Genomic DNA, 24,449 nt, shown 5'->3' on the forward strand with positions numbered 1-24,449 from the left:
GTCCCTGTAAGTCAAGGTTGACCGGATACTAGAAAATGATAAAGTTTTGATAAGTTAAGATTGACTAAATGCTAAACATCGAAAAGTCTCTGTAGGTCAAGATTGACCAAATATCAGACAAAGAAAGTTTTAATAGGTTGAGGTCAATAGGAATTAGGAGAGACGAGAATTTAGCTTTGATAAGGCTGAAACAGAAGTATCAGTTGATTAATATGGTATATCAATCGACTAATGGACTATAGACATCGAAATTAAAGTTTGAGGGGGTTTTCAGCACTATGAACAATGTATCAATCGTCTATTACTATAGAAAATAGAAAATTAGGAAATCGATTCATTAACTCAATTGATGTTGATAAGTCAAATCAGCTGAATTGATTAGTCGACTGATGTTACTATTCGAGCGAACAGAAAGTTTAGAACTCGACTGATTGTCCATAAGTAATTGATGAATTTTATCAATCGAATGATGACACTGTAGCAATGAAAAGAATGTTTCTGAGTTGATTGCATCACTCAACTGTTTGAGCATCAATCGATTGATGAATAGCTATAGTTGACTGTTCATAGTCAAATCCAAGTTGATAAGAATCATTCTGCAAATGGTCGAATTTAGTGGAGCAATCAACTAATGATAATGAACAATCAATTAATAGGTGAAAATCAACTTCGATTTAATAGATGAACAATCAAATTTAGTAAAGCTCTCACATACCTGATACTCGAGACCCGAGCATCTAGCATCATTTTCTCCTCCTTCTAGATCTAACCTAGCCAAACTCATCCTTTGGACCAACCAAACTCCTAAAAGATTTTATTTATTGTTGAATAAAATAAAAGATTTCAATATGATAGTTAATTTAATGTTTTTTCCTAAAAAATCATATATAAAAAACAAATTAAATTTGATAACATTAATTAGATTTGATCCCATAGATTGAATTATTTAGCCACTTTACGTTCGGATTAGCTGTGAGTCCAGAAACACCATTTGCCATTCGTCAGCCACACGAATTATACGCCTAACTGGTAGCCCGTAACGGCGGGGCAGCCAAGGCCAAGACCACGACCAAGACCAAGATCAATACGCAATCCATCGAAAGATCGGGAGGGAGAGAAGAATGGATTGGAACGGCGGCAGCGAGCAGAAGGGACTGCTGTGGCGGATCCCAACGCTGAAGATGAAAGAGCTGGGAAAGCTGGGTCCTGGTATAGGTTTCGGCGCCGGTTGTGGCGTTGGCTTCGGCATCGGCCTCATCGGAGGTGATGAATATCTTCAGTTTCCGATTGCATATGTTTGTTTGTTTGTTTTTTGTCGTTGGTCCTAGATTAATCTTATTGTTCGTGAAAACTTGAATCTTTATACATCTTAACTGTGAGTTTCGCTCATTCAAGCTACAGCTAGTATTTTTTTTCCCCCCTAATTAGCAATGGGGCTTAGAATATACGCAGCAGCATGAATTGGGTTGCGTTCATGTTCTTTTGGTACATGTCGAACGTATACAAGCAAAACAACTTCTTAGCGCACTCACTGTTTGAAACTTTGACGCAAAAGCTGTATTTTTGTGTTTTTTGTTGCCGTGTTGTCTCAATTGAATGATGCCGTCTCATGTATGTCTGCAATGAGTTCACTAACCTGCCATCTTTGGAACATGTTGCCTAAATTACCCACCCAAAGAAGTGGGTGATTCTGAGTTTCTGACGACTAAGAGTATGACAACTATGTTTGAACCCCAAGTGATATTATCTGTTTTGCTATCAGAGTAGTCCATTTTTTGCTGATACCGAAGTCACACCGGGCGAATGGATTGACTGTCGTGATTTTAGATTAGGTCCTTCATTGTCATACAGTTTCATCAGCCCCTGTAACTTCCATCTCATTTTACAGGTGCAGGATTGGGAGCTGGATTTCCTGGTATGCAGCTTGGATTTGGATTTGGAGCTGGATGTGGAATAGGTTTAGGTTTCGGTTATGGTGTTGGGAGAGGAGTTGCATATGACGAGTACCGAAGACATTCAAATGTTGGAAAGCTGTTTCGTGGTGTCCGAAACAGTCCATCTGAGTAAGTTACTCTTATTTCTGTTTTAACTAAGTTTTTTTCTCCCTTTAGCCTCTAATTCTGTCACACTGCATTTGCATTTGCCCTAGAAAATGAAAATATCAAAGCAGCTATATAAGCATCCCCTGCAGGCATTGAATAGTTCTATTGCTTTTACCTACCCAGCCCTTGACCCTGATTGCTTGACTTTCTTGCCTTCTTTCCTGGCCCTATTTTCCTGCTAAGGACCTCTAAATGGATGGAACAGAATGCCAAGGTAAAAAGGAGTGGAGTGGGATGTAAACAAACTCCTAGCAAGATGAGAAACAATGAACTAGAGTGGCGAAGAGAAGAAAGTAAATGTCTTTAGCACTTTAAATGCAAGGGTTTAACTTATCAGATCAAGCAAGAAAACGCTTACTCCTATGATTCGAATACACATCAATTCTCGAGCTCAACTGGTATCTGCTACATTCAGAAAGGTTTGAATGAGATGGATCTTCTAAGTCTATTTTTGACTGGATAATTGATCCCGTGAATGAGTGGTTGATATTCTTTATGGGCCATGACCATGGAAAGGAGATTTTTTTTTTCATATTTGAGATTGAGAAGATTGAACGATGAAGTTTGGATCATTGTGGGTTGAATAATAGTTCTAGAATATCTATATTCGAAAATAGTTCAGTACCAAATTCAATAGTGTAATAGAGCTTGAAGAAAATTTAGTTTGCAATTCGCACCAGTTTTAATATGTCTAGGTAGTTCTTGCATTGTGTTGGCACTTGGCCTTGGTTACCCTTGTTCTGAAAATGCAAATCCTTTCATTTTTCATGTTATTCCTAGATTCCCAATTCTCTATTAGCCTAAGTAGAAAAAAAGCACCTATATGGAAGGCGGGTGTGATAGTTACAGTAAGAAGGAATTGTTTTGGGTCTGCGAGTGTTACTGGAAACACTCACTTAGGATTCCCGTTTCCCCTGTTTCCTTGCATTATTCACAACTCCGTATTACAAATAGATTCTTGACTATTATAGTATTTACATTTTACTTCCTATATTATTTATATATGGGTGGGTGTCTAATACTCCCTTAACGTTGGTTCAAATATTTTGTGACGACTTAGCTTGTTATAAATATAGTCAATCTTGGGACGTCTTAAAGGATCGGTGAGTAAATTTGCTAATTGTTTATTGAACTTAACCATGTAGAGAAAATCTCAATGGATTTCACTTTCTCAATAATAATGAAGTGAGAATCAAGCTTGTTCTGTCATGAAACACTGGATTAGAAGCTGTGTGCATAACAATTTGGTTATTATGAAAATTTTCATCAAATCTACTAGTCCACAACATAACTCAGTTAATAATGATCTAATAGGTTCATACGTTGCTAACACCATTGATATTCTGCCTCATCACTTGATTGAACTACTTTATCTTGCTTCTTGTTTTTAATTGGAAATTAAGTTACCAGTTTGGAGAACACAATAGGCTGGAGTAGATCATCTATCTGTAAGTGAGGTTCCCATTCTACATCAATGTATCCTACAATCTCTAGGTGACTTTGATTGTGGAATAAGAGCCGTTTTCCATAAGTACTATTAAGAAGTTGCTCTTTAATGATCAGAACATGGAGTCTCTAAAAAGTGACTGCATACGCAAGTTCTTGACTTTTGTGACTATAAGATAATTTAGTTTTCCCATTTATATTTTGAATTTTCCATGATAAATTAGTGACTCCCCCGATCTAATTACCATTTTGACATGGATTCATTGGAGTATTAACTGGGCTGCCTAACATTTCAGTTTCCTCAAGCATGTTAAGTATATACTTTCACTGAGAGTTGTAGATATCTCCCCTATAAGTGTGACACTAAACCAACAAAATACTTTAGATCGCCTAGGCTCTTCTTTAGAAAATGCTGGTGGAGATAATCTTTCAGTTATGCGATCCCAACTGCTTCATCCTTGCTAATGATTATATAGTCCACAAACAACAAGAAGAATGCATCTACTTGATCGAGAGATAAGGTGAAAAACCGAGTCATCTGTTGCACTTATCATTATGAAATAATGGAGAAGAGCTGAATTAAAGTTGCCAAACCAAGCTTTATTTCTTTAGTTTGCACACAAAGTTGATTTCTCTTAAGCAACAAATCTGAAGGTTGCTTCATATGGACTTCCTTAGTAAGATCATTAGAAAGAAAAATACTCTTAGTATCTAGTTTGTGAAGAGGCCAATGAAACATAATTGCTAATGTGAAGAAGAGTCAGATTGAAGTAATTGTGACCATTGGAGAAAAAGCCTCTTAGTCCACCCTATAAAGTTGAGTTGATACTTTCGTTGTCAAACGAGCCTTTAAGAAGTTCACAGTACCATTGTGGGAGCATTTGATTGTGATGCAGCCTACTAGAGATTTTCCTAAAAAATGGTGCAATTTGTTCCTAAATGTTGTTAGAGGATATTCATTTCCTTGAATATTGCTTGCCGCTTTGAAGAGCCTCTTAAACATTGCATGAAATTATCTATGAAACTAGGAAGACAAAAGGTAGAATATATGGGTTATAACAAATCATATGATAGGAATCGAGAAAGTGGATGTGAAGTAGAGTACTTTTAAATACTTTTACAGAAAGCGATGGGTAGATGCAAGTTAGAGGGCAGATTCGAGACGACAACAAGTGATTGGCAATTTGAGAGTCTCTATGGATGATTTCACGTTTTTATGGGGTAATACTTGGAAATAGCATGAACCTAAGTAGTTCCTTGGATTTTAGCTGAAATTTTAATTTGTTTGAATTGTATGCACCACCTGTTACTGATTACAATCGTGATCACATGGAAATAGGCATGTTCACCAACATTGCACCACATGTCTAGACCTATTATTAACACGGCCTAAACCGATAATTAGACAGCTGAAACATGTGTTTTTCTCTTCATCTCAATGGCATAATGTTCCCAAGGCACCTTATGTCACCTGTTTGATTCCATGCCATTCAAGTTACATCAGAAATAGATGAAATTTGAACCATAATTGAATCGAAACAAAAGTAGATATATATATATATATATATATATATACCATTGAAACAAGTTAAAATATTAGGTAGATTTTAAAACGTCCTCAAACCATGCTACTTTACCCTTCAGCTCACTTCCTTAGTTGCTTCATGATCTATACTTTCTTTTGGAACCTTTTCCTCTATTAATTGGGAATTATGGACATTAAATTTCCTTAAGCTACTCAAGAATCGTCTCAAACCAATCATCAAATTCACACTTGTTTTCTTATCTTTTTTGTAGGAATTATGTTGAGGCTCTGTTTGATGAACTTGTAGAAAGTACAAGAAAGCTGATAAAAGCAACTTCCAGAGAGATTGAGAAATGGAGATAAAACTGTTCATGCATGTTGCTCTTCTCCGTGTAAAGGCGTACAGAACTGTCCAACCTTTAATTTCTTACGTCGTTAAGAAAATTAATTGAATATTAAAGATTGTTAAGTCAGACTAGTGGCACGTTTTTTGTGTTTTTTTGTCTCTCTTTTCTTATTCTCCACGTTGAATTATTGAAATGGTTGAACTGAATTATTAGATGGCGATGCGTCCTCAACCTCAACTGAGATGGAAAAAGAATTTTTATAACAAGGGCATTAATTTCACAGTTTATGCAGTTGTCTTGTTCCAGTCCTGGAGATTGTGACAAGGTTTTTAGTGTTTGCCACGGGCAAGATGGTCAGCATTTGAGTGTATTTTATAGTCTACCTCTAGAGGTGTCAATCGGCTATATTTAGGCATGATAATGGATTAAAAAAAAAAGATCCGCCACTTCAACGGCTCCGTGGGTACGAACCCTTGTTCTATACAGAAAGGATGCACATGATAAGGTGAATGGCAGGTTGTGAGTTTTTCTGAGATTTGATCTCTGGTTGTTATTAGAAATGTCTATATTAGGTAGGATGCACATAATAATGGCTGAAGCTTGTTGTGAGTTGTTTAAAAATTTTAATCTCTGGTTAATTTTTTTAAATGATATAAATTAAGAATTTTTGGACCTCAAGGATAAGGTTGGGATTAAATTTGAATTATCTAACTTTATTAATAAATTTTGGTTTATTGATGATTTAAATATTTTTAAAATTTTAAAATTTTATCATGGATAAGATTATGAGAATGTAAAGAGGAAGTTATTGGTGTTGTTATAGAGTAAAAAGTGGTTAAGTTTAGATATAACGTTGTATCAAAAGTAAATAAGGTGAAATTTTTTAAATAATTTTTTTAATTGATAGAGTTCATAAATCAAGAGTTTTTGGATATGATGAAATTTAGGAGAATGAAAGAAAAATATATAGGATAAAATTTGGATTAAATTTGACTTATCTAAATATAACAATAAGTTTTTGTCAAAATTTATTGATAACTTAAATATTTTTGAAATCTTAAAACTTTAAGATGGATAAGATCAAAAGAGTATAAAGAAGTTATTGATATTATCTTAGAGTAAATTATAGGGGTGTATGATACTATGTTCAAAATAAAAAATATTAAATTTTTTAAATAGTTTGTCTAGATCAATAGAATCACTTTAGCAAAAGGTGAAATTTATCACCAAGTGGCCCTACATGGTCGGTTCCATGATCATTTGTGAGGAGGTAAATAAAAAAGCTGCAGTTAGCCACGGCGGAGGAGGGCATTATCTCAATTTTATCGAGATTCGATCCTTATTCAATTTAACAATTCTACTCCATCATAATCAACTCAACTATGTCCTAAGGACTAGAATCACTTATCAATAGAATCACGAGTCATGAGTGGTGGGACTTGATAATTCCTAAGGGAGTGGAAGGGACTTTGATTTAATCTGAATTTTAACTTTATTCTAAATTTTAAATTTATAAGTTTTTAATAATTTAAATATTTTTGAAATTTAAAACTCGCTGAGATAAAAGAGAATTCAAGAAAATTATTGATATTGCCCTACTTAAATAAAAAATGTTTATCTCCGGATATGATATCTTGTCAAAAGAAATAAAATTAAATTTTTTAATAGTTTTTTCAGGCAGGTAGAGTTATAAGTCAAAAAGTTGTTAAGCATGATAAAATTCTAAAAAGGAAAAAAATCTATTGAAAGAAACCTCTTGATATTCCACCTTCGGAGCTCCACGACTGTGCTGCTTTAACCCAAATAATACTGTAAATAAAAGACAGTTTGGTACACGAAAATTTCAATCTTAAGAAGGATTTTAATTTTACATTATAAAAAATTATTTTCATAACTTGAACTCATAATCTCTAAGTGACACGGTAAAGTTGTCCTTTTTTTTCTCTTCTAAAAATAAAAATAAAATTAATATTATCTTTTTTACTTTTATTAACATTCTTTTGTAATTTTATAATTTTTTTTTTAGATTCCAAAATTAGAAATAAAAATATGGATAAATTTAGAGATCCCATGATTGTAATAATTAATATAAATTTAGAATAAAATTGATGACTTTTGATTAAAATTATGAACTTAAAATTTTTTCTTATAATTAGATATTAAAAATAAAAAGTATTTTTGTTTTTTAAAATTTTTATTAAGTTTCTTAAAATTTAAAATTTAAAATTTAAAATTAAAAATTAAATAAATTTTGAGAACTATCACGACTTTAATGATGTAATTCATTTTTGAAAAAAAAAAAGTAAAGCACTTCCAGATTATTCATGTCTTGTATGAGAGTCTTTGATAAAATAATTAATTTTTTTTTATCTTGATCAATTTAAATTAGAGAATTTATTTTTTATTTTAATTTAGAGCTGAAATAGATGGAAAGGATAGGTCTGGTACCCTAATAAAGTATTCGAAGACATATAATAACAATAATATGAATGAATATTCTAGAAGTTAGTCTTTTAAGCGTGCATATCAAATCTTTATAATTTCTTGAGTTTGGTAGCTAGGGTCGCCCTAGATTTATTATGGATTCTTTAAATATATAGATTAGAAAATAATAAAAAGAATGAAATTAGAAAAAAAAAGATATAGAAAAATTTAATAAATAATCTTCTCATTTAATTTATGGACATAAAAACTATTAATGAATAAAATGGTGTCGAATGGACATGAGTCTTAAAAATACATGTCTATTTTACAATAAAAAAATGAAGTGATTCTTTGAACCACTTTGTTGTCCATAGGCGCCGGAGGGAGGGAGGGAGGGAGTTAGATATTTAGGAGCTGCATCCAATTGCCCAGCTGCATGGCGGCGTCTTGCCACGTCCATGCCTCCGCCACTTGGACGCTGCTCACCAGCTCCCTGGCCTTCTTCGCGATGTCGCCGGCGGCGACCCGTTTCCTCTTCGCTTGGACGGCGGCGCCGCTCTTGGAATGGCATTTCAAGAGCCGGATGTAGGCGTCCAAGTCATGCACACAAACCGGGTCCCGCACCTTGAAGAAGTCCAGGGCCAGCTCCACCCCGACGTGCGCGTAGCTGCTCAGGCCGCCGCCCACCGGATTCCTGAAATTCTCATTGAAGATGACCCCCGGCAACTTCGTCACCGGGTCGTTCACGTTCGCCACGCGCAGCACCTTGACGCCGAGCTCCTCGCACCGTTGCTTGAACACGGCGTTGCCGACGCGCGGCCCGCCGAAGGAGTAGACCCTGACGGGCGCCCCCTGGTTGAGGCCGAGCTCGGCGATGTCGTAGCCGAGGAGCAGCGCGAGGGCGCTGCCCATGCTGTGGCCGGCCAGCGTGATGCTCACCTCCTCGCCCTTGTACTTGTGGAGGAGGCGGGACACCTCGGCTAGGAGCTGCTGCCGGCAGCTGCCGCTGCCGAACTTGGTGGAGCTGTCGCCGGAGGTGTAGAGGTTGAGGAAGCCCGAGGCGACCTTGACGTCCGGGCGGGGGTCGTGCGGGTCGAACCGCGCGGCCTCCAGGGAGCTCATCAGGTTGGCGATCCACTCGGTGCTGGTGACGGTGCCGCGGAAGGAGACGAGGATGTCGCGGCGGCCGAGGCGTCGTCGGAGGAGACGGCGACGTAGCCGATCCAGCGGCTGCAGCAGGTGCTGCCGCTCTGGGTCGGGATGGGGAGGCTGATGTCGGGGGTGGCATACACGTACTTGGTGACCTCGTAGCCGGCGTCCGGCATGCCCACCCCCCGGAGCATGCTCCGCTTGCCGTATTTACAGTTGAGGTAGCGGTCCGACGAAGGGTCGAGGTCGAAAGCCTTGTAACAGGCAGCAACCAGCTCTCCGTACCGGACGATCTCATCTCTCAGAGCCGGATGCAGCGGCGCCACCAGATCCTCCCAATCCTCCTCCATCTCCTTCCTCACATCCACCAACACCGGCCGGGCCGCTTTAGCTGGAACCGGCGCCGGCGCGTGCTGCACAGAAATCCTGGGCACTGCGACCGACGCCGCGGCGAGCTCCGCCGTCATGATCGACTGGGCCGCGGCGGCGGCCGAGACCCGCGCCCGCCGGCACTCAGTGATCGCGGCACCGGAATTGGATGCCGGAAGCCGCGACGCCATGGATCGAGCTGAGCGCGAGGAGAGCAGTCAGTCGATCGGCCGGTCGAGGTGAGGTGAGGTGAGGAGAACAGTCAGAGATCGCAGCGTATTTATAGGTAAACGCGGTTTCGGCTGTCGTCAAACTTGTCTTTTTGAAATAAGCGTTGAATTTCGAGTCACATCCATTACTTTTTTTTTCTTTTTTGTTTGCTTTTTAATCGACTTGTCTCACCGAATTGGTCGGTAGTGTTTGACGCCCACACATTCATGTGCATTAATTGTTATATCATATATATCTTTTCCGTCCATCCGTCCGTCCGTTTAACTGACGTACGTGGATTAGCGTTCAGGTCAACGCGGAGGGCAAAGCAGGTGAAAGTCAAAAGTGGGACCCGTGGCGTTTTACCAGTGCAGTACGTCTGCATCAGGATTTTCAAGGGTTTGGATTTCGTTTGAAACGTGGAGCGCGTACGTTTGACAATTATCTGATGGTGGATGGATGTATGTGCATGGCCCCTTCTCCGTCCATGAGATCGATGTGCCAACGCAACGATTGGGACAGGGACGAGTAATTTGTAGTGTTGTGGCCGGGATGGAATCGAATTGATGGTCTGGTAAACCTGATATATGTGGGGAAATTAATGTCCGAAAGCTGAATCTACGACCGTTGGATGGGTGGATGGATGGACGGAAGTGTGAACTTGAGCTTCGGCGCCTGTGGACCTCAACCGACTCCCGTACTCGAACAATGGGAGTGTGAGAGGGACAAGCGAAGAGGGTGTCGGGGGTCGAGATAGTAAGTTCTATAGCACTTTGGACAAGTCCAAACACCTTGAGTGCAACTGCTACAATCTAAACTATTCTTATGTAAAAAAGGTAAAATTCGTCATCCTAACTTACCACGATGGAGGATAATATTGTTTCGATTTCAGCGAGATTCAAATCCTTGTCTTCTTCTATAATTCTGCTTCGTCGTAACTAACTCAGCTATGCTCCAGGAGCTACTACAACCTAAACTAAAAAATGATAATTCCAGTAGCCAACATCTCTGGGAGTGGTCGGTTATATTACTACGGAAGTTTCCCACCGACCACCAGGGTAAATCGGGAAGCACATACAGCGATCAATCAGGAAGCACATACAGCGATCAATCCAGATGCCCAGCATCCTGGTTGTATTGTTGAAGTGCCCCATTTGGAGAAAAATTCCTACAAATACGCCGTAGCTGGGGATCGAACCGCGGGTCCCTAGGTTACAATCCGGATGTCCTACCGTTGCACCATTGCCCCAGGGACTACTACAACCTAAACTAAAGTCAGTTATAGGTCGTCCATCTCGGAGTTAATGAGTTTCTATTTATACTCATATTATTGTACTTGTGTTTACTAAAATATAACTAACCGAGCTTGTAAAATGTTGTAGGTGAAAAAGATTATCAAATATTGCACAAGATTTAATAATATATATATATATATATTTAATGATCTAATTTTTATAATCTGATTAATTAATTCTGAAAATAACTGATCTAATTTTATGAAAATTTTTCACCAACCATCAAAATATATCAGAAAGCGTATATAGATCCTGATGGATGACTCGTATATAGATGATAACTCAATGTCATAAAAATTTTTTAAACTCTATAAATGTAATGTGTCCTAGATGAAATTTAAACCCTCATTATCTAAAAATAAAATTTAGGACAACACGATCATACAAATCACGTAGAAATTGACCTACACAAAGATTGATTGTCAAACTCTCTAATGTCTTATGTTCTTGCTACGCAACAACTAATTAATATTCTAAACAAAGAATTGTTTAGGCCTAATTTTGAACTTCTTGTAAGCCATCGAAATGGACGGGACTATAATATCTATACATTGGAATATTGTACCATATTTTGATAAATAAATATAGAATATTTTGCCAACTAAAACATATTTTGTTACACTAGAATATTCTACCATATTTTGTAGTTTCTTGTTTCTAATCTTTAGTAGGGAAATTACTAATTGTATATGTCATAAATGCTAAAAAAAATTGATAATCCAAATATCCAATGCTAATTATTTTTTGATAATTCAGGTAGGTATCTAATCTTTAGTATAGGAAATTACTAATGGGCAAAAAAAATCTTTAGTAGGGAAAAAAGAAAATCCATCATTGTATTTTTATGAGATGGACGTTCCATTTCTAATTAAAATATTTTTACTTCTTGTTAGATTTCATTTTTAATTAAAGTCAAATAGATATTCCATTTGACTTTAACTACTCGAAATGCCCTTACATTATTTGATCATTCGACTATGTAGAACCTAACAATTAACTTTTACAGTTAAAAGCTAACTGCTAAGTTACAGTAATAATTTTATATCATTTTGATTTTACTTCTTTAAATGATAACTTGATTAAAATAATATTTCAACAAGTAAAATAAATAATAAAAACTTCATAACACTCACTACATTTTAAATGAGCATTATATTATATGATCACAATCGATCATGTAAAAATTAACATATAATTTCTACAACATATGTAAAAATTGATTGTTAATTTCTACAACGATAACTTTATATCAATTTGATTTTACTTCTCTAAATGATAACCTGATTAAAACAACAATTCAAAGAGCAAAACAAATGATAATGACTTTATGACACTCATTACATTTCAAATGAATATAATTTAATAATAATGATCGAGCGTGTAGAAACTAACATATTGCTTCTACAACATGTAGCAACTATCTACTAAATTCTACAATGTATAAAAACTAACAAATAGTTACACAAAAGAATAAAGATAAGAATAATTCAAATAATTTATGTTGGTGGGTCATCCATTTGACTTTAATTAAAAAATAAGATGCCATCTTAATTTTTATCCATTACAAATTATATAAGTCATAAATGCTAATTTTATAGGCATTCCCCTCTATCATTCATTCAGTCCTTCATAATTCAACTAAAATTATTATTATTTTTCTACTCCCTAAACCTACAAGAGCAAAGGTTGTATATAGCAATGTGACAGCAACACTCCTAGATAACTTAAAAAGGAATTGAAGTGTGAATATAAACTAAGGAAATTGTAGTTTCACTTTTTCTTTCCTCTTCCTTCCAAGAAGCGATATAAAGTGATAAACTAAGCAGAGTGGAAGTGATTTCTTTTCATTACCTTTCTTTTGGCTTCTTTGCGCTTCCTTTCTTTTCCCCTCAAGACTGTAAACACAACCTTGGAGTTGAGGTAGTAATTCTAGATTCCTAGACGTTTTTTATCATCGGAATCCGTTGCTGCCATTAAACAAAGGTAGTAATTCTACGCTGCATCTTTTTACAAAGCAGTATGAAAGAATCAAATGAGAGTGTGCATACGTGAAGCAAAAACATCTTCCAAAAGGGAAAACAATGATTCATTGTAAAAAAAAATTCACTAGAAAAAAAATGTAAAAATGAAATACATCTGACTGCATCTTCAGATACCTAGATTGTATATATGGCAAATCCCTAGCAATCATTCAAACCACACAAATGCGCAGGACATTCACTGAACCTACACGAAGAATTAATTAAAAAATTCATAAGATAAATACCATGAAGAGAGTACATAACAAGTTTAACTGCAATTAGCAAACTATGGCACAGCATGTGTCAGCATCACTACAATCCTGTCAAAACATTTGAATACTTGCCTATATGGCAAATCCTTGATCAAGTAACAAAAGTTTAGAATCTGTGTTTATTGTGACAAGGAGTATTAGCTATACTGTTCTAAAGCAAGACATAAAACTTAACAAGGCAGCCAGAAAGATTCATTTGAGTATACCACTACCAACATTCTAGAGGGAACAACATAGAGACCAGAAAAAAAGGGCATAACAAGAACAGAGTGCAGCAAATTGAAACTTCTGCTATCTTGATGATATCTTGATGATATTAAAAGACTGTTGAAATATGAATAAGATCCAGAGTTGAACATAGAATAATTGGGATTTAGTAGCCAACATTTGTAATAATGGTGAAGCCTTTCTCTACAATTATGAGCGAAACACTATAAATACTATGCCATAGACTCCCGGATAATAATCTGAGTCAATATCTCTGAGGTATAAAAATGATAATTTTATCAGTATCAACAATTTCCATACCTATATCATGAAATATAGAAGTCTTTACTAAGACGGTGAGGTAAACTTTATTGTTGGAGATGATCTTGATAGTGCTGCCAATGAACATACAAAATACTAAATGCTAAAGCAGCAAAATGAAGTTTCATTGGAATATAAAAGTATGAACCAGAACACTATGTCCATCATTAAAGAAAAAAAAAAACAATTCAACACTACCCGAAAAAACAATAGGCATATTGGATGAAATGTTTCTTAATCTCGAAGACCAAGCTCAACCTCCAAATCATCATCCTCTTCGAATAATCTCAGAAGACGGGCGTGCTGCTCCTCTCTCTTCTTTTTCTGCCAAAGTTTGAAAAGGAAAACTGCCAAGAGCACAACACCCGCGAGAACTACACATACAAATAACACCTCGGGTCTTGTCGTAGTGCCAGAATTATAAGTATTAACCTCAGCATTAACTACATTCTTTGATTTTGGTGGATCATCAGCCAAACCTAAAGAACAAAACATTTAGTATCTCACAAGCATGAAACGAGAAAGGTAAGACACTCAAGACGGAGTAAGCATTTGTGCTAAAAACATTTCTAAACATGAAATGAATTTTTTTTAAGCATTTGAAAAATCCTTACAATAGCTTAATTGGTTTAGATCAGACATGCAACCTTCTGTAGGAAATGCCTTGTTAAAGAGAAGCGAGTAGTGACATGTGACTGGCGAGTTATGAAATGGAATTTGTAGCGAATGCAAATACTTGAAAATGCATTAGGTGTATAATAGCCTATATACAAAGTATAAATTGTACTGTTGTCGTCACAATCTGGCATGACCATAACACACCAAAACTACAACAATAAATAAATAAATTGCACCAAGAAAATTTGCAATTATATGTTATATTCAATGCTTAAAATTGCCCAGGCCTAAGGAGCCCAGATGGAAGACATTGTAAAATTGTTTCAACTCTGTGACAAATAAGAAATCCAAGTAATAAGCGCCCAAATTGTTGGATGATGATACCAATTCTGACAACTGATCAGACCAACAGATTACCAAGCTCACAATCAGTAAACTGACGAGAATCAACCCAAATCAAGGGGCAGCTAGCTTTGAGAAAAGCGCTCCATTTCATAGATATTTCAAGCCAAGAACACGAGGAAGCCTTTGCAGCCCCAATAGTGTATGGAGTCTAGAACTAGAATCCAGAATCAGCAAGCAACTTCCTGGACTTTTCTTCCTCTTCTTTCTTTTTTAAAATTTTTGTATGTATCAGCTAAAATCACACTAGGACCAAACACATGCCTCAAACTCCACCTTGATGTTTTAGAACATTTTAACTCTTAATGGCTTGGACACTTTTAAATGGCTTATACCTGATTGACGACTTGATTTCAATACGAGGGGGAAATTCAAGATCTGGTCTAAAAGAAACCTAGCGAACAAACTCAAAAGACTAGACGTACCCAAACAATCATCAAAAACTACTCCATTGTTTCCAGAAGGAACAAGATAGAATGCGCGTCGCCAATAGACACATTCCTCCTCAATCGAGATCGAAACCACCAGCCAATGCGGAAAAACTAATTAGATTCTACGAATGAATCAAAAATGCCAATAACCTCAAAACCTAACAGAAAAAGGAAAACAAAAATGCTGATCCAAAACAAACGAAGATCGCCAATAAAGACTTGAATAGATCATCGGAGATCTAGGAGCGAGAATAATTTGGATTATGGATACAAGAAGAAAAAACCGAGTCTGAGATCGAATGGAGGAAGTATCACTCGGATTAGGGATCGGGAAAGAGTAAACGGACCAGCGATCGTATGTAGAGAGATCGCAACGACGAGGAGGAGGAGGAGGAGAAGCCGCTGCAATCGACCGCCAATGTCTCCGCTCATCTCTCCGTTTCGTCCACCGCCTTCGGCTTGAGCAAGCTCGCGATTGCATCCCTGCTTCCCAAATTTTCAAAATATATATAAAATTTCAATTTTTTCGATTATTATTTAATTTGACTAATTAAAGCGCGAGGGTTTTCTTTGCCCACAATCAGCCTTGCCGCATAAAACGAACGTACGGCAGCATCCACCAAGACCTTTCTATGCCCACATATTTATTTTTTAAAAAAAATACTTAGCACATTAAATTATTTATTTAATTAAAGAAAATCAAGAGTAGTCTTGCTTCCAGAGATTCACATGCTTCATATTTAGAGATAGAATTGAAACTCGGTAATCAATGCGATGATACATGAAATTGTTCGAGAAAGATCGATACACTCGTTCTCAGTTTTAAGCCTTCGTCTCGATCACCACGAGCAAGTACGACTTTACGTGATCGAACACAAGTCAAAGTCAATACACGAGAAAGAAAGTCAATCGATCACGAGAAAGAAGGCGCGCGCGCGCTGACATTGCCCAACTGCCCATTTAACGCGTCGGTTTCTGGTTGGTCGAGTCTGTGTGTCAGCTTTGCTCACGTGAGCGCGCGTGGAATGCTCCCACGTGTCCGTCGCGAAAGGCGGAGCTTCGACAGCCGTCCGCTTCTGTTCGCGGCCTCGTCCACCCGTCACATGCGAACGTGACCCCACCTCCTTTCTGCAGTTTGCGTCTCGTTCTGGATATATATAAAGAGGTAGCTCGAGGCCTTCTGATCTCCTCGTCGTCTCCATCTCCATCTCCATCGTCGAACAATGGGTTGCTGGTCGCCGGTGGACGCCATGAAAGCTTACCTGCGCACTCTTCAACTGGTCGGTTTCTAATTTTGTATGCAGAGATTTGTTTTTGATTGGAATTGAAGAGCAATTGATTAATTAAGCGCGATTGGATGTTGCGATGAATTACAGTGTGAGGAATTCTACGAGTACTACGAGGAAGAGGAAGTGGGCATCGAACCCATGTGCGTGGAGTACATCTCCGCCCTCGCCGCCGGCAACCGCGCCAGGGTCATGGTGGACGTGGAACCCGGCCTCATGTCGCCGTCCGTAATCGCGCTGGCGGCGGCGGCGCGGCAGACGGGCGGGCGGGTCGTCTGCGTGCGCCGCGAGAAGGAGGCGGGGGAGCTGCTGAGGAGGCAGGCCGAGGGGTTGGGCCTGGCGGACGTGGTGGAGTGCCGGGTGGCGGGGCGGCCGGGGGAGGCGGTGGAGCGGCTAAGGGGAGTGGACTTCGCGGTGGTGGACCGAGGGATGGGGGAGGAAGATTGCGAGGAGGCGGTGGCGGCCGTGGACGCGGGACCGCGCGGGGCGGTGGTGGTTGTGAGCAACCTGTTCGATGGCGGTAGGTCGCAGCAGGCGGCTCCGGCGGGAGGAAGGACGAGGGGGAGGTCGTCGGTGGTGCTGCCGTTCGGTGGAGGGATGGAGGTGATACGAATTGTGGGAAGAAGGGGGGATGGAGATGGCGGTAGGAGGGGCAAGAGGAGGACTTTTGTGGTGTATTATGAAGATCGTGAGACCGTACGTGCATGAAGATTGTGTAGACCTTGAATAAGGATGATATATATATATTTATATATAATTTTCAATAAAGTTATGAATGAACTAAATGGTGGATATACTTTTTAAACATATCGTCTAATACTTCTTCGATCCCTTGAACATAACAAGGAGGGTATAGATTATATTTCTCCAACTAGAAGATGGTTTATGCATTGAGTTTCTCTTCTTGTGCAACAGAGTCATCAACTTTATACCTGTCACACAGATGGAATAATAATCTACTGCTCAAATGACAATTCTCCTTGTTTAAGCATTCCATGTATATTTCCACTTAAAGCATTCTATAAGCTACGTGTCACACATGTAACAAAGACATGACATCATCAAATCTAGAGTTTAAATCAATTCATCCAAGCTTGTCAAAATATCCTCGCATAATTCCTACATGATTCTCAGTGTTCATTCTATAATATAGCTGCATGTTCATGGCTTATCCAAGTCCCAACTGGTCACATACTAGTACAATTATTTTGTTCATAATTGTTAATATTAGTAGTTGTTGCCATTAGAATATATACCTATATATATGAATCTTGTGGACCATCATACGTCTTGTGGTCGTGCCGGAGTGGTTATCGGGCATGACTAGAAATCATGTGGGCTCTGCCCGCGCAGGTTCGAATCCTGCCGACCACGTTTTTCCTTGTAAGTTACTTAATTTTAATTATTAATTAATTTTACTCCGAAGAATGAATTGTTTTTATAAAAAAAAATTATCTTCACTTTTTAATATAAATATTTTTATCTGAACTGTGAACACATCCTTTTTTTTATTTATATTTATATCAGTAGTATTATTATATCTAATAAGTGATACTATTTGCAACCAAGACATTCAAATTAAATGAAACCCAATTAGTAAGATCCTAGTGTTATTGAAGCATCCTTAACCATCTTTCAATCATGCTCAATAAATTCATGCCCCAGGGTATAGTGCGATGTTAAGAGGCAAGATTGCTATTAAAACATAGAGACATACTAAGAATATAGAAAAAATAATTACTATCTTAATGATAATCATCATAGGCTAATTAACCAACCTATTTATACATATTTGCAAAGACTATAATGATAAATATGATAATATATTATGATAAATATAGTAATAATAAATATGGAAATAATGATAAATATGTTGTGATTGCAATTCAAACATGGTAAGTTATTAAAAATTGAAATCAATTTATTATTGATAATTCTTGACTGTTATCTTTGTCATCATTACTTTCTGACAAACTCAACGGGAGATGTCAAACATTAAGTTTAGTTGTCATGAAATATCTTCTTTATCTATATAACCAATCAAATCTTCTAACACAATGACCACTAGTAGAGAAAGAGCAACAGAATACTAATGTTTCGGTCAGTACACTGTGGATGGTTCAAATGCTGGTTCAAGGCTCGTCGATATGCACGTTCCTGTGATGAGGTTGTGGAAGGAGAAGAAGAGGCCTGCAAAGTACTAAAAAAGAGAGTTATAATGACATCGGAGGTGGATCCCGACAAGCTACTCCGACGCTCAAGTTAGGATTCGGCGCAAGAAGTTTAATGACTTGGGAAAGTTAAGGTTTATGTATGCGTACATGTACCCATGGGCATGGCTTACCTTTTTATAGCAGTTGATATCCGAGATATTAACAACCGTTTAAGAATTATTCTGACATATTGGTTCCGTTCTAGAAATATTCAGTCCGTTGATATATATTCGAGAGTGTGTTCCTATTTCCACGGAAGAATTGGTTCTATTCTCTCCAATTTGGACGGAACGACATGTATCCCTTGAACATATCGTCTAATATTAGTACAATTATATTTTGTTCATAATTATTAATACTAGCAAAATGTCTTTCTTTATCATGGTCAACTGCAGTTTTTTTATTTACCTTCTTATACATGGCCGTGGATCTGACTGTGTGGGGCTGTTAGGGTGGTGGATTCCACTTTTGCTGAAGTTAATATTAGCAAAACCTTGCAATTAGAAATACATACCTCTATATATTTATCTTGTGGATTATCAGATATCTTGTGGTCGTGCCGGAGTGGTTATCGGGCATGACTAGAAATCATGTGGGCTCTGCCCGCGCAGGTTCGAATCCTGCCGACCACGTTTTTCGTTGTAAGTTACTTAATTTTAATAATTAATTTTACTCCGAAGAATGAATTGTTTTTTAAAAAAATTATCTTCACTTTTTAATATACATATTTTTATCAGAACTGTGAACACATCCTTTTTTATTTATATTTATATCAGTAGTATTATTATATCTAATATACAATATGTCAATTTTTTAAATATTTTTATTTTTCTTTGACAAAAGATAGAATCTATTACTCAACGATTCTACATGCACGATCAGTTTCATGATCAGAAGTAAATCGAAAAACTTCATCGATATTTGACTCTTACCTATTTCAATAATTTTATTCCGTCGTAATCAACTCAATTATACTCCAGAAATCCTATGTTATTTTCCTTTTCCTAAAACAACAATACGTTATATCATTTGTCACTACGCATAGCTTCATCATTTTTTCGGTGAGAGTCAATTAATTTAATCTTGATACCTTCTCTTTTTGTTTAAAAAAACACATCTGAAGGATGAATTTCTGATATTTATTTGAATGAAAGATTTAGAAAATGTTAGACTATTTAAAACACTCATTAGCATCGTTTTGTTTAGAGGAAAAGGAAAAAAAAAGATAAGTGTGAAGGATTATGACTATGATACCATTTAAAACATAGAGAGAAAGAATAGAGAGAAAATAATTACTACTTTATTGATAATTATCATAGACTAACAAGTCTATTTATGCATATTGGCAATATAATATATGAAAACTTCAATGATAAACATGATAATATATTATGATAAATACGATAATAATAATAAATATAGAAATAATGATAAATATGGTTGCGATTGCAATCTAAGTTATCAAAAATTTTAATCAATTTATGATTGATATCCTCGACTACTATCTTATCGTTATTACCTTCCGACAACTCAATTGGGAGATGTGGAAAGTCGAGTTTGGTTGTCATTGAACATCTTCTAAAACAATGACCATGAGTAGAAAAAGAGCCGTAGAAGACTATAGTTTTGTTGTTGCTGAAGTTCTAGTAGAGGGCAGCGAATTTGATGATTTTGGAGAAAGAAGAAGAGTTAGGACTGTAATTCTGATAATCAAAATTTATTAGAACAGAGGAAAGAAGGCAAATCTATTACTGTTTGCTGAGTAAAATTTGAAAAAAGCTTGTTATTTGGTCGGTCAGAAGATGGCTAACAAAGAAACAATATTCGATGGAAGAAAAGTCGCTGCAAAGCAGCTCTTGTTGAGGAAGAAAAAGAATGATAAAAGACTATTGCTATTATTGGTTGGAAAAGAAAAAGTGAAAATTTTGCAAGCGCTGACATTGCTGTTGTTGTTGGCCAGCTGAAAAAAGGACAACGATGTGGTTGCTAGAAGAAAAATAGGAAAAAGGGAGGTTGGCAAAAGAGCAACAAGGTATTGCTTTTGTTGCTATTGGGTATTGCTCTTGCTACTGTGGATGTGGGATTCTAGCAAGAACAAGAGGAAGTAAGGAAAGACTTACTTTTGATGGTGGTTCGAAGAAAGAAGGAGAAAGTTAGCTGGCGGAGAGAAGAAGAGGAGATCGGCGGAGCGTACGGTGGAAGAGAGAGAGAGAAAAAAAAAAGAAAACTCCATGACAATTGATGTGACGGAATCCTATTGCTCTTGTGTGTCAAAAATCAAATTGATCTGTTGTGTCAGAAGTAAAAAGAAAATAAAATTTATTTGAAGACCTATATATGTGAACCTCGGTCAGCTCAGTCACTCTGCCACTCGGCAGCTCGACTACTCTGTCAACTTGGTCACTCTGCCACTCAGCAGCTTTATCAGCTCGGCACAACCTGACCACTCTGCTACCTTGTCAGCTCGGTAGCTCTGTCACTCTTGTCATCTCGCCCACTCTGTCACCCAGCAACTCGGCAGTTCGGCCACTTTGTCAGCTCAATAGCTCTGTCACTCAGTAGTTCGGCAGCTTTGTCACTCGACCACTCTGCCGAGCTCTGTTACTTGGCCACTCTGACTTGGTCACTCTGTCATTCGACCATTCTGTCAAGCTCTGTCACTCGGCAACTCTATCGAGCTCTGTCACTCGGCAGCTCTGTCGAACTCTATCACTCGCTAGCTCTGCCGAACTCTGTCACACAGCAGCTCTGCCGAGCTTTGTCACTCAACAGCTCTGTCGAACTCTGTCACTCAGCAGCTCTGTCAATCGTCCACTTTGCCGAGCTATGTCACTCGGCCACTCGTTCCTGAACTTATCCTCAAACAGTCCGACCCATCTACTTAGCTTGGGTTCGATCTCCCTCTCGGCCACATTTTGGTATTAGAAGACAGCCAAGCGTGTGAACGCTGTCAAAAGGATAAAGACGATTACTAGGTTTCCAAACTTGGTTCTCTAAATTCTGCACTTGTATCTACAACCGTATGAGAATAATCAGTTCTGTCAAGCCACTGGATGGTTGGAAACCATCAGAGATGGTGCCTTTAATGTCGTATTATCAGCTCATTTGACAGTTAATCACAGACTTTGCTTCTCGAAGATCGTGCACAGCCTGCTCCTTTGACAAGAGGAATGTTCCCTTCAGCTGCTATATAAACCCCTACAGATATGAATAAAAGGCTTTCTGAAATTCTTTACACACGCATACTACTTCTTCTTCAGTCTCACTCTCTACTGACTTAAGCGTCGGAGTGGTCTGTTTGGAATCACCGGCGCCTCACTGACCCCTTTGCTCAGCTCTTTCTCGTCGATAGGACCAGCAGCGATTGAGTGGTATATTTTTGATTGATGGCTTGACCGTTCTCGACATCCAACTGGAACAATAACCAACTTTTCTCGTTTAAGAAAAGCACAACAGAAAGAGAAAAGAGGGGAGCGAAACTCTAATTCTTCTACAAGGAAAAAAAATGATGAGAAGCATTGTAGAAAAATATAAAAAGTGAGAAATAACATTGTTGTGTTAAGGTAAAAGAAAAGAAGCAGTAGGGTTGTTGTGTAGGAAAAAATAAGAACTACAGTTGTGGTGACAAGATGAAAAAAAATTAAACAGAGGAAAGAAAATTAGATCGCAGCATAGAAAGGAGAGGATTGTTGTTGATTTTGGTAGTATGGGGAAGAAGAAGAAGATTGTTATTGGTGACGACGCATACCTGAGACGGAGAAGAGATCGAGGAAACCAACAACGAGGAGAGGACCTAAGTAAAGGGCTAACCTTTTTTATTTAAAGAAAAAGGAAGAAGAGATAGGTGCAAAGGATCGTGGCTCTGATACCATATTAAAACATAGAGACATATGAAGAATAAAGAGAAAGAATAGAGAGAAAATAATTGATACTTTATTGATAATTATCGTAGACTCACAAACCTATTTATAAATATTGCCAAGATAATATATGGAAATTATAATGATAAATATAGTAATAATATATATGGAAATAGTGATAAATATGATTGTGATTGCAATCATAACTTTATAAGTTATGATCTCTGACAATTATCTATCGAGATTGGATCGCCCCAAATGTATGTTTGACATCTTATTTACAATCTCTTGTCTTTCCTTGAGCAACCTCTTATTGGGATCCTTCGGGCAAGGAAAAGTCCTCTCAAAAGTAGTCTATTCCAAATATATTTCATATGTTAGATAATGCCTCTTTATATATTGAGTATTGTCTACCGTGAAATTAATCTTCAGGGCATTTCCTTGCAATACGTTATTGAATATAGGAGATTGTACAACACGTTAATATCATTGTGTGAATCGGCGATCCTAAAGAATGCATATGGTAGCCACAAGTCTTGAGACATGACGACTTCAAGCACGATTTTTGGTGGCCCATATGGCTTCTTATAAACTATCATTTCCAAGCAACTGGGCAATTTTCCATTCCTAGTTCACATAAGTTGCCCAATATACTAGAGAAGTCGTGCCTCTCATCATGCATTTGAAGAAGACGTTGAACATCATCAACATTCGATCTTCTTAAGTATCAATCACCAAATAGTTTAACTTTAATCACATATTTGCATAATTTGAAAAGACAGTTAATGACAATTGATTGACCCATACATAAGTACTCGTCAAGATGGTCGATAGGGACTCTATAAGCCAATTGACGAATCACCCCCAGGGGCGGATGTAGTAAGGGACCCGGGGGGGCCATGGCCCCCCCAGCCCACGGAGACCCCTGGGTGATCGTTCCCGCGGAGACCCACGGAGACCCCTGGCAGCGGAGGTTCCGGCAGTGGAGGTCGGCGCCGGAGTGGCGCGGGTGCAGATGTGGGCATTTGTGGAGGCGGTGGAGGCGGCGTGCGCCGCGCAGGCGGGGTGGGTGGTGGTGGACGTTGGGATGAGAGAGGAGGTGAGGGAGGCAGTGAGGGGGATGGTGCTCCCGGCATATAGGGGGGTTCTTCTACCAGCGGTGGAGGGCGGCAGTGGAGGAGGGCGAAGCAGCGAAGTTGTCGCCCGAGATTGTGCCCCAGCGGCTCGCGGGACTCTTCTCCAGTTCCGACGAAGCTGGTTCCGGTTCGTTCTCGAGTTATCAGTTCGGTTCGGAGTCCCTTTCATCCCGGTCCGAAGCGTCGTCCAGGTCCCTATAAGATCTAGGCCGTTGCTGGTAACGAGTGTAAGAACTCAACGACTGATTCATTTTCCTAGAATCAATGTATTATTTGTCTTTTGCTCGGTTTATGAAGTCGCTAATAAATTGTAATGGAATTTACATAAAATAATTAAATTAGATTGCATTCTAAATATAATTTTACAAATACTAATAAACTCCTTAAAAATTTAAAGTTAGATGATATATATATACGTACTATATAAATAAGTTAATTCATCGACATGTCCAAATATTATCTCCGTTAATTATATTTTAAATTTATCTGATTATTTAAAATTATTGAACAATTGCATCAACTTATTTATAAAGAGCTGTTAAGCGTTATTGATGATAATATCAACGTAGTATACGTACACCTCTCAAAAAACTATTTTTGAGTTTTAAGTACTATATATTAATATTCCTCCTCGGTGAGAGGGAAAAAAATCTTAATAGTTATTAATTATTATTAGTTTATTACATGGTCTTCTTTGCCCTGCTTCCAAATTGAATGGGGCTTTAGAATTTTTCACCTATAAATCTATAACATATGCACACAACACACATCCATGTTAATTTGTCCTCCTATTGCACAAGTCATAGATTTATACA

At 37.8% G+C, this 24,449-nt stretch overlaps 3 protein-coding genes, 2 non-coding genes and 1 pseudogene across 6 annotated transcripts; 4 read left to right on the forward strand and 2 right to left on the reverse strand.

Moving 5' to 3' along the window:
• The first annotated feature begins 1,062 nt into the window (after positions 1–1,062).
• Positions 1,063–5,705, forward strand: LOC141845590 (uncharacterized). The gene is made up of 3 exons (XM_074733653.1): positions 1,063–1,263; positions 1,889–2,063; positions 5,346–5,705. Exons 1-3 carry the CDS (start codon positions 1,122–1,124, stop codon positions 5,434–5,436), a joined length of 408 nt encoding a protein of 135 aa, XP_074589754.1. The 5' UTR covers positions 1,063–1,121; the 3' UTR covers positions 5,437–5,705.
• A 2,387-nt stretch (positions 5,706–8,092) lies between these two features.
• Positions 8,093–9,585, reverse strand: LOC141845335 (phospholipase A1 EG1, chloroplastic/mitochondrial-like; annotated as a pseudogene).
• A 4,142-nt stretch (positions 9,586–13,727) lies between these two features.
• Positions 13,728–15,598, reverse strand: LOC141844702 (uncharacterized). Of its 2 annotated transcripts, XM_074732701.1 has the most exons (3): positions 15,487–15,598; positions 13,887–14,167; positions 13,728–13,762 (listed from the first exon to the last, which is right to left on the reverse strand). In XM_074732701.1, the coding sequence occupies exons 1-2, from the start codon at positions 15,569–15,571 to the stop codon at positions 13,923–13,925; spliced, it is 330 nt and encodes a 109-aa protein (XP_074588802.1). In that variant the 5' UTR covers positions 15,572–15,598; the 3' UTR covers positions 13,728–13,762; positions 13,887–13,922. The 2 variants fall into 2 exon arrangements, with proteins under 2 accessions (XP_074588802.1, XP_074588801.1); XM_074732700.1 differs by lacking the exon at positions 13,728–13,762 and having other exon boundaries at positions 13,793–14,167.
• A 743-nt stretch (positions 15,599–16,341) lies between these two features.
• LOC141844683 (uncharacterized) lies at positions 16,342–17,210 on the forward strand. Its single transcript, XM_074732683.1, has 2 exons — positions 16,342–16,419; positions 16,516–17,210. Exons 1-2 carry the CDS (start codon positions 16,363–16,365, stop codon positions 17,131–17,133), a joined length of 675 nt encoding a protein of 224 aa, XP_074588784.1. The 5' UTR covers positions 16,342–16,362; the 3' UTR covers positions 17,134–17,210.
• A 507-nt stretch (positions 17,211–17,717) lies between these two features.
• TRNAS-AGA (transfer RNA serine (anticodon AGA)) lies at positions 17,718–17,799 on the forward strand. The gene has a single exon. It is a non-coding gene; the product is annotated as a tRNA-Ser (tRNA).
• Positions 17,800–19,188: 1,389 nt separating this feature from the next.
• On the forward strand, positions 19,189–19,270 carry TRNAS-AGA (transfer RNA serine (anticodon AGA)). The gene has a single exon. It is a non-coding gene; the product is annotated as a tRNA-Ser (tRNA).
• Positions 19,271–24,449: the final 5,179 nt, after the last annotated feature.

The sequence above is a fragment of the Curcuma longa genome, chromosome 14 (assembly GCF_044706935.1).
Source record: "Curcuma longa cultivar G26 ecotype Majalengka, Jawa Barat chromosome 14, ITB_CL_G26_1.1, whole genome shotgun sequence".
In the NCBI taxonomy this organism is placed as follows: Eukaryota; Viridiplantae; Streptophyta; class Magnoliopsida; order Zingiberales; family Zingiberaceae; genus Curcuma; species Curcuma longa.

Bases quoted from the DNA above. Each gene is read 5' to 3' on its own strand.
- LOC141845590 (XM_074733653.1), top strand. From the start codon at position 1,122: ATGGATTGGAACGGCGGCAGCGAGCAGAAGGGACTGCTGTGGCGGATC. The intron at 1,264-1,888 runs GTGATGAATATC...CTCATTTTACAG, and splicing joins CGGCATCGGCCTCATCGGAG to GTGCAGGATTGGGAGCTGGA. The intron at 2,064-5,345 runs GTAAGTTACTCT...TCTTTTTTGTAG, and splicing joins GTCCGAAACAGTCCATCTGA to GAATTATGTTGAGGCTCTGT.
- LOC141844702 (XM_074732701.1), bottom strand. From the start codon at position 15,571: ATGAGCGGAGACATTGGCGGTCGATTGCAGCGGCTTCTCCTCCTCCTC. The intron at 14,168-15,486 runs GTCCGTTTACTC...TTTGTTCTTTAG, and splicing joins CTCTCTACATACGATCGCTG to GTTTGGCTGATGATCCACCA.
- LOC141844683 (XM_074732683.1), top strand. From the start codon at position 16,363: ATGGGTTGCTGGTCGCCGGTGGACGCCATGAAAGCTTACCTGCGCACT. The intron at 16,420-16,515 runs GTCGGTTTCTAA...GATGAATTACAG, and splicing joins ACCTGCGCACTCTTCAACTG to TGTGAGGAATTCTACGAGTA.